A 9,956-nucleotide genomic window follows, 5' to 3' on the forward strand; every position below is an offset into this window, starting at 1 on the left:
CTAATCTGTGTGATTGACAGGAGAGATGATCAGGGGGGCAGAGTTTTTACCATTACTAATAGGACCAGGATAGAAGTATGGGTAGAGTTTCTCAGTGAAGGTGCAGCCAGTAAAGGAGTAGATCAGAGCTGCAGCATCTACATCATAAAAGGAGACTAGACCCTCCTCATAATCCACAAACACCCCCACCTTCTGAGGCTTCGTCTTCAGAGAGAGGAGGACATCAGGGCCAGCAGCAGCTTCGTACTCATTTCCATTCCTCAGCAATACAGCCCAGTAGCCATTCGCAGGACTCAGTGTGATGTTTCCCTTCCTGTTGCTCGACCCTCTGGCCACTCCTACATCCCAGTCAGTCTTCCCTTTAACCTGGACCTCGTAGTAAAACTTCCCTGAAGAGAAGCTCTGCTTTGCTAAGACACAGGGACAAGGAGAAAATCTCTCTGGGTTGTCTGGGAGTTTCTTCTTTACATAACCATCATGTACTTGTTTCCCATCATGAGACAGGATGAGATTGGGATGTGCTGTATTAGGATCCAGAGTCACATCCACTGCAAACTGCTGGACCCTCTTCAGCTCAGCCTCAAGCAGCTTCTCCATCTCTTTACTGAGTGTCTCCTCCAGCTGAACCACAGCTCTCCTCACAGCCCCCTCATATGATGAGTGGATATGGACCTCTATCCAGTCCTTGGTGTGTGGAGGAGTGTTCAGGGATGGGAAGCTTTGGATGAGGTGAATGTGGTCTTCAGTGTGTGAGAGCTGCTCCACCTCAGCGGTTCTCTTCATCAGCTCAGAGATCTCCTGTTCCAGGTCTTTGATGAAGCCTTCAGCCTGCTTCTCTGTTGTTTTCTGCTTCTCTTCAATCGTCTCAATGAGCTCAGCCTGGCCTCTCTCCACAGACTGCCTCAGAGCAGTGAAGACCCGCACACTGTCTGCAATCTCTCTGTCTGCATCTTCCTTACTGAGCTCCACTGAGTGTTTGATCTCCTGAATCTTCAGTCGTCTCTCCTGGATCTTCTGCTGAATTTCAGCCTCCGTCTTCCCCAGCTCAGCCTTCCTTCCTTCATATTCTTCTTTCAGAGGGACAAAGCGATGTGACTTGTGGTCTGTCTCAGTGCAGAACTGACAGACACACATCTGGTCAGTCTTGCAGAACAGCTCCAGCGGTCTGTCATGCTTCTTACACATCCTGCCTTCCAGGTTCTCCACAGGATCCATCAGCTTGTGTCGTTTCAGGCCGCTCACTCTCTGATGAGGCTCCAGGTGAGTCTCACAGTAGGAGGCCTGACACACCAGGCAGGAATTCATGGCCTTCCGTTTGGTCCCTGTGCAGATGTCACAGGGAACTTCTCCTGGTTTGGCACTTTGCTGGTCTGGGCAGCTGCTGGCTTTCATCTGAGCTGACTTTCTGAACTGAGCAGCCATCTCAGATATGAAAGTATTGACATGCAGCTCAGGTCTTCTGTCGAGAATCTTGTTACACATGGGACACTGGCACTGGACACGAACATCCCAGTGCTGTGTGATGCAGTTCTTGCAGAAGTTGTGTCCACATGGTATGGTGACTGGATCAGTGAACACATCCAGACAGATGGAGCACAGAAACTGCTCTTCAGACTGGAGACAGCTGGCAGCAGACATATCTAGACAAGACCTGAAGGGAAAGTGTGAAATAACAACATTTATTACATAATTCTTGAATGACAATACCTTTAAAAAGGGAAACTGAAGTTGGATTAAAAAATGGCAAAAAAGGGACTACACTCATGTTTTATGCAGTTTTAAAGTGTCAACGAGGAGAGCTAAGGGGTGTCCAATAATTTGAAAAGCTTTCATTGGCATGTCTATAGAGACACTGTTGGGTTAATGACAATGAACTTAGCTTCTTACAAGTTCAACAGCCGATTATTGCTGCTTTCTACTGACTTTTTAAATATACAGAAACAGCCTAGGACCGTGTTTCACAACTTGTGGGTTGCGACCAGCCGCTTTGAGTGGGTCATGGATGTGTGCATGGAAAAAAGTCCTGGGGTCCACGGCGGACATTACTGTTTTTCAGGCCTGTAGCGGACTCAGCTGTAGCTAGAGTGATGATTCTCATATCAGATGGAACTAGAAGACCTAAGGCATCCATTGGTACCAACCATTTCTTGCTAACTTGTCGGGAACGGGACTAAATAACGTTCCAAACTTAGGCAAATGTTTTGTGAGGCCATTTTCAAAAGGGGTCCAAATCTGACATTTGCAACTTAATGACTAAGGAAAAATGTGGGTCGTGAGGCTAGACCAGTTGAGAACCGCTGGCCTAGGAGACAACCCACCTCAAGTTGCAATATTTTATCTGACAATGGTTCATTCACCAAAAGTGCATCTCAATATATTAACTTCATTAATGAAACTCTCCTCCTATATTGAGGACACAACTGATGTCTCCATTCACACTCCTTGGTAGCCTATATGCTAATATCTCTATCATAAGTTCATGTCTGCTTTGAGACATGTCCTGCCTTATCGGCTGGATATCAGGTTGTTGCTGTACTGTCTTTAACTGACTGGATCATTCACAATCACATAATTATCTTTAGGGACCAAATTTACTAACAAAAGACTGGTGTTCTTGTGGCCTCAAGTTTATCTCTGATCTATAAAGTGAATGTTTTTCTGTTTTAAATTGAATTAATAATCTTTTTTTTTTATCACTGTCTTACTAATGATATTTTCTTGATATCTTATTCAGTGGGAAATCAACTATTGGACTTTCATAAACAGTTAAATTACATTTTTAGGAAGAAATCATTTCATATGATCCTCCTTAATTATCTCCATTTTGACCAGTTTCAGAGGCTCCATGTGTTACAGAGGCATTCCCTTACTGATTCCTGCTGATCTCTGGGTCAGGCTTAACAGAACACATTCAACTCACCAATATGGCCTGAGGCCTCACCTGTCAGCTGATGGCCTGATGAAGACCACGCTGCTCATGTTGGCTTGTTAATGTTGGTTTTAGCCATGCTGATAAAGGCTTTGATATTATTAGGCACTCCTAGCTCTCCTCTCTTTCACTTTAAGAGTGCCTGAAAGCAAGTGGAGTCTCTTTTTGGACTTATTTTTTCTGCTAAAATCGAAAATCGTAGACTACACTTCAGTGAAATCTTGTCAGTTTAACGATAACAGACTGCATTCCATTCCATTGTCTGCATCGGCCTACACAGTTCCAGTTTGTGTTCTTTCTTGCTCTCTGTTTAAACACAGACAGTAAATATCATCTGCTGTTACTTACCGCTAGTTTTATTTTCTTTTGAGAGAAACAGAGACACTTTTCTCGACTGCAGCAAGCATCGTTGTGGCGAGTTTGACTCTTTCAATTCCGGAGTGTGACGTTGAAATGCTCTCTCCTCGGTTTCCTGTTGCTCCGCCCCTTTTTGGGGGGGGGGGGAGGGGGGGGGGTCAAATCAATTTGGTGATTGGTTTTTATTCTTACCACTAGAGACAGAGCTGTAATAGTACCACAAATATTGGCACACAACTTTATTGTGCATTTATTTTTTATGAACACACACACACATACATACAAACATGACATCATACAGTGTAATTTGTGATTTGGACAATGGCCATACAAATATTGTGTGTTTGCCTGTCCTCTGAAGCAGTCCTGGCTGGATTGATCCTGTACTTAATATTTTAGTCTTTCCCTGCATTGTAGGCTATTATTTTTTAAGTTTGATTTTTACTCAGGCTCTGGAGCTGGATCAGCGTAACGGAAGGGGTCATAGAGGTCACGTTTGAAATCATAAGGGTCAAAGTCGGGGGCTTTCTGCTCCACTGGTGCTTCAGCAACATGTTCCTCAGCTGGTGCCACCTCCTCTTTCACCACTTTCTCCTCAACGGGTGCAGCCGGTGCAGCAGTTTCTGTGATGGGGCGGGGAGGGTGGTCGATGAGGCAGTCAGGGTCCCAGTACGGGTCACAGTCATACTCCATGCCCTTGACAGGAGGTGGAGGCGGGGGTGTGGGTGGGACAGACTCTTTGGGAGCAGGAGGTGGGGGCGGAGGGGGAGGGGGAGGTGCAGCAGCTTTCATCTCCTCCTCTGTCATGGGCCTGCAGGCCGGGTTGTGGCGCGGGTCACACAGCACCGGGACGGCGCCCGTCGGCAGGTAGACGATCTGAGGCTTGCAGAGCTTGTCGGCGGGGTTACACAGGAAGATCACCTGGGCGTCAGCCATTAATTTACAAATTGTATTATTGTACAAAAGTGACTCCCTGGACTTCTTATTAAATGTGTTATTATTCTAACCATAAAACCATATCAATTCATAAGACTGAACAGACACATGGATATAGTTTAGAATAGATCAGTGGTTTTCAAAGTATGAGACTGTGGGCCTCCCCACAGGCAAAGCTTCAATTCCTGGATGCCTATGGGATCATCATGATTGTGTTATTTGATCCCATAGACACTCAACAATTAAAGCCAAGATGGCCTCAGATTGGTGTTTGACATACTTCAGACAACACCAAATACATCAAGGTCTGTCTGAAGGCATTTATTTGTTTCTAACTCTGGGAAAGTGGGGAAAACTGTCAAAATTCCCCCAAACGATTGTATCTCTCAACTATGTCTTTAACCAAATCAGACACATTGAGGATATTCTATGTGATCTCCTTTTGATAACTAATGTAATATTGTTTCACTTCACTGAGCGTCCCCTGAAACTGCTTGGAGCCCCACTGGGGAGGCCCGCCTCCCACTTTGAAAACCCCTGGAATAGATCAACAGCAACTTACTAAGAACATTTCGGGTTCAGCCCCATAAATAAATGCAGCCAATGGGACAGGCCGGGCCGGGCTTGTTTTTTTGGGCCTGATCTAAGCTCTATATTGTACTAGCAAACACTGCAACAGGAAGTAAGCTATGCACAGCCAGTGCACACCAGCACAGCAAAAGTGGCATGGAGTCTCTGTCCACCCTGCCCTGCTGGTCGCTTGGTGCTGCAGCTTGATTGGTCGTCTTGCTGTCTTTCCATTTGACATTTTGAACTTAGCCCCTCCTCATGTCGCTGTAAATGCTCTCATCCATCACCAGGTATCCCAGCATGCTTTGGAAGGAGATGACAGATGCATCCAATACTTAATGAATGAACAACTGACTAGTGTCACTGTGGTGTGCATCATGCACCGTTAGAGGAGTGAATAGAGATGTTACAATGAAACTGGAAAATGTATAGTTTTCACACACTTACTTTAATGATCAAAGAAAAACAGGATATAAAGAAACATACTGAACTCTTGTTTAACTTTAACTACCCCCCATAATAAAAACTAAATCACTTTGTCTACGTCACATGAACATGAGCCATAACACCACACATTTTGCCAAGAAGAAGAAAGGTAAAGTGACAAGTTACATCAGTTAGTACTTAGTGGGCTTCTCTTCCCTATTGAAAGAACGAATTAGTCTTAATGTGCTAGACAAGTCTGACAAGTGTTTTTGTTGTTGTTCTATAAAATAAAATTAAACATTAATGGCTAATTAGTTACCCAAAAAAACAACAACATAATGTGTAATTGTCTTAACTGACAATGAATCCTCCTGAGGAAAATTAATGTTTATTCTAAACTGTGTGATTGACAGGAGAGATGATCAGAGGGGTGGAGTTTTTACCACCATTATTAGGATTGGGACTGAAGTATGGGTAGAGTTTCTCAGTGAAGGTGCAGCCAGTAAAGGAGTAGATCAAAGCTGCAGCATCTACATCATAAAAGGAGACTAGACCCTCCTCATAATCCACAAACACCCCGACCTTCTGAGGCTTCATCTTCAGAGAGAGGAGGACATCAGGGCCAGCAAGAGCTTTGTACTCATTTCCATTCCTCATCCATATAGTCCAGTAGCCATTCTCAGGTCTCAGTGTGATGTGTCGCTTCCTGTTGATCGACCCTCTGGCCACTCCTACATCCCAGTCAGTCTTCCCTTCAACCTGAACCTCGTAGTAAAACTTCCCTGAAGAGAAGCTCTGCTTTGCTAAGACGCTGGGACAAGAAGATAATCTCTCTGGGTTACGTGGGAGATTCTTCTCTACATCACCAGCATGTACTTGTTTCCCATCATGAGACAGGATGAGCCAGGGATTTGCTGTATCAGGATCGAGAGTCACATCCACTGCAAACTGCTGGACCCTCTTCAGCTCAACAGCATCAAGCAGCTTATCCATCTCTTTACCAAGAGTCTCCTCCAGCTGAGTCACAGCTCTCCTCACAGTCCCCTCATATGATGAGTGGACACTGACCTCTGTCCAGTCGTTGGTGTGTGGAGGAGTGTTTAGGGATGGGAAGCTTTGGAGGAGGTGGAGGTGGTCTTCAGTGTGTGAGAGCTGCTCCACCTCAGTGGTTCTCTTCATCAGCTCAGATATCTCCTGTTCCAGCTCTTTGATCAAGCCTTCAGCCTGCTTCTCTGTTGTTTTCTGCTTCTCTTCAATCGTCTCAATGAGCTCAGCCTGGCCTCTCTCCACAGACTGCCTCAGAGCAGTGAAGACCTGCACACTGTCTGCTATCTCTCTCTCTGCATCTTCCTTACTGAGCTCCACTGAGTGTTTGATCTCCTGAATCTTCAGTCGTCTCTCCTGGATCTTCTGCTGAATTTCAGCCTCCGTCTTCTCCAGCTCAGTCTTCTTTTCTTCATATCCTTCTTCCAGAGGAACAATGTCATGTGACTTGTGGTCTAAAACAGTGCAGAGCGCACACACACACATCTGGTCAGTCTTGCAGAACAGCTCCAGAGGTTTCTCATGCTCTTTACACATCCTGCCTTCCAGGTTCTCCACAGGATCGATCAGCTTGTGTTTTTTCAGACTTTTGATTGTCTGATGAGGTTCCAGGTGAGTCTCACAGTAGGAGGTCAGACACACCAGGCAGGAATTCATGGCCTTCCGTTTGGTCCCTGTGCAGACGTCACAGGGAACTTCTGCTGGTTTGTCACTTTGTTGGTCTGGGCAGCTGCTGGCTTTCATCTGAGCTGACTTTCTGAACTGAGCAGCCATCTCAGATATGAAAGTATTGATGCGCAGCAGAGGTCTTCTGTCAAAAACCTCTTTACACATGGGACACTGGCGCTGGACACAAACATCCCAGTGCTTTGTGATGCAGGTTTTGCAGAAGTTGTGTCCACATGGTATGGTGACTGGATCAGTGAACACATCCAGACAGATGGAGCACAGAAACTGCTCTTCAGAGAGGAGACTGCTGGCAGCAGACATGTCTGGACACGAGACCTGAGCAGAAAGTGTGAAATAACATTTATTACATAATTAATACCTTCAAAAGGGAAATTTAAGTTGGATTAAAAAATGGCAAAAAAAAGGACTACACTCGCGTTTTATGCACTTTTAAAGTGTCAACGAGGAGGAGAGATAAGGCGTGTCCAATAATTTAAAAAGCTTTCATTGGCATGTCTATAGACACACTGTTGGGTTAATGACAATGAACTTAGCTTCTTACAAGTTCAACGCCCGATTATTTCTGCTTTCTACTGACTTTCTAAATATACAAACAGCCCTAGGAGACAACCCACCTCGGGTCACACTATTTTATCTGTCAATGGTTCATTCACCAAAAGTGCATCTATTGACTTCATTATACCATAATGAAACTCTCCTATATTGAAGACACAACTGATGTCTCTATTCACACTCCTTGGTAGCCTATATGCTAATATCTCTATCATAAGTTCATGTCTGCTTTGAAACATGTCCTGCCTGATCGGCTGGATATCGGGTTGTTGCTGTAGTACTGTCTTTAACTGACTGGATCATTCACAATAATATAATTATCTTTAAGGACCAAATTTACTAACAAAAGACTGGTGTTCTTGTGGGCTCAAGTTTTTCTCCTAACTATAAGTGACTGTTTTTCTGTTTTAAATTGTCTTAAATAATCATTTTTTATCACTGTGTCTTACTACATTGATGATATTTTCTTGATATCATACTCAGTGGAAACTCAACTATTGCACTTTCATAAACAATTAAATTCTAAGAATTACATTAAATTGTCAATTGACTATCCCCACCCAGGCACAGATTGTACTACTATTACTGACTTTACTATACAGATGAGAATTGTTGCTTGCTGACACGTCAACATTTTAGGAAAAAATCATTTCATATTGCTTATCTCCATTTTGACCAGTTTCAGAGGCTCCATGTGTGCCTTACTGATTCCTGCTGATCTCTGGGTCAGCCAGATGGGGGCGGTATTGTTTGTTTTCAAACCAAACGCAGGATTTTTTCTCATTGGCCTGAAGAAGACCATGCTGGTCATTTTTCGCCATGCTGATAAAGGCTTTGATATTATTGGGCACTCCTAGCTCCCCTCTCTTTCACTTTAAGAGTGCCTGAAAGCAAGTGGAGGAGTCTGTTTTTGGACTTATTTTTTCTGCTAAAAGCGAAAATCGTAGACTACACTTGAAATCTTGTCAGTTTAAAGACAGACTGAATTCCATTCCATTATCTGAATCGGCCTACACAGTTCCAGTTTGTGTTCTTTCTTGCTCTCTGTTTAAACACAGACAGTAAATATCATCTGCTGTTACTTACCGCTAGTTTTCTTTTCTTTTGAGAGAAACAGAGACACTTTCCTCGACTGCAGCAAGCAGCAATGTTTGTTGTCGCGAGTTACTTTCTCTTTCAATTCCGGAATGTGACGTTGAAATGCTCTCTCCTCCGTTTCCTGTTGCTCCGCCCTTTGGGGGGGGGGGGGGGGGGTCAAATCAATTTGGTGATTGGTTTTTATTCTTACCACTAGAGACAGAGCTGTAGCAGTACCACAAATAATTGGCACACAACTTTATTGTGCATTTATTTTTTATGAACACACACATACATACAAACTTGACATCATACAGTGTAATTTGTGATTTGGACAAACAATGAGCATACAAATATTGTGTGTTTGCCTGTCCTCTGAAGCAGTCCTGGCTGGATTGATCCTGTACTTAATATGTTAGTCTTTCCCTGCATTGTAGGCTATATTTTTTAAGCTTGATTTTTACTCTGGCTCTGGAGCTGGATCAGCGTAACGGAAGGGGTCATAGAGGTCACGTTTGAAATCATAAGGGTCAAAGTCGGGGGCTTTCTGCTCCACTGGTGCTTCAGCAACATGTTCCTCAGCTGGTGCCACCTCCTCTTTCACCACTTTCTCCTCAACGGGCGCAGCCGGTGCAGCAGTTTCTGTGATGGGGCGGGGAGGGTGGTCGATGAGGCAGTCAGGGTCCCAGTACGGGTCACAGTCGTACTCCATGCCCTTGACAGGAGGTGGAGGCGGGGGTGTGGGTGGGACAGACTTTTTGGGAGCAGGAGGTGGGGGCGGAGGGGGAGGTGCAGCAGCTTTCATCTCCTCCTCTGTCATGGGCCTGCAGGCCGGGTTGTGGCGCGGGTCGCACAGCACCGGGACGGCGCCCGTCGGCAGGTAGACGATCTGAGGCTTGCAGAGCTTGTCGGCGGGGTTACACAGGGCGATCACCTGGGCGTCGGCCATTCATTTACAAATTGTATTATTGTACCAAAGTGACTCCCTGGACTTCTTATTAATTAAATGTATTATTATTCTAACCATAAAACCATATGAATTCATAAGACTGAACAGACACATGGATATAGTTTAGAATAGATCAGGGGTTTTCAAAGTATGAGACTGTGGGCCTCCCCCCAGGCAAAGCTTCAATTCCTGGATGCCTATGGGATCATCATGATTGTGTTATTTGATCCCATAGACACTCAACAATTAAAGCCAAGATGGCCTTAGATTGGTGTTTGACATACTTCAGACAACACCAAATACATCAAGGTCTGTCTGAAGGCATTTATTTGTTTCTAACTCTGGGAAAGTGGGGAAAATCTGTCAAAATTCCCCCAAACGACTGTATCTCTAAACTATCTGTTTAACCAAATCAGACACATTGAG

General features: G+C 44.5%; 1 protein-coding gene across 1 annotated transcript; it reads right to left on the bottom strand.

Moving 5' to 3' along the window:
* LOC310797344 (uncharacterized protein) lies at positions 1–8,619 on the bottom strand (the record flags this gene model as incomplete). Its single annotated transcript, XM_083659715.1, has 5 exons — positions 8,591–8,619; positions 5,618–7,267; positions 3,732–4,207; positions 2,871–2,886; positions 1–1,638 (listed from the first exon to the last, which is right to left on the bottom strand). The coding sequence occupies exons 2-5, from the start codon at positions 7,250–7,252 to the stop codon at positions 1–3; spliced, it is 3,765 nt and encodes a 1,254-aa protein (XP_083515841.1). The 5' UTR covers positions 7,253–7,267; positions 8,591–8,619.
* Positions 8,620–9,956: the final 1,337 nt, after the last annotated feature.

This window comes from Poromitra crassiceps, assembly GCF_964638095.1.
Source record: "Poromitra crassiceps genome assembly, chromosome: 23".
In the NCBI taxonomy this organism is placed as follows: domain Eukaryota; kingdom Metazoa; phylum Chordata; class Actinopteri; order Beryciformes; family Melamphaidae; genus Poromitra; species Poromitra crassiceps.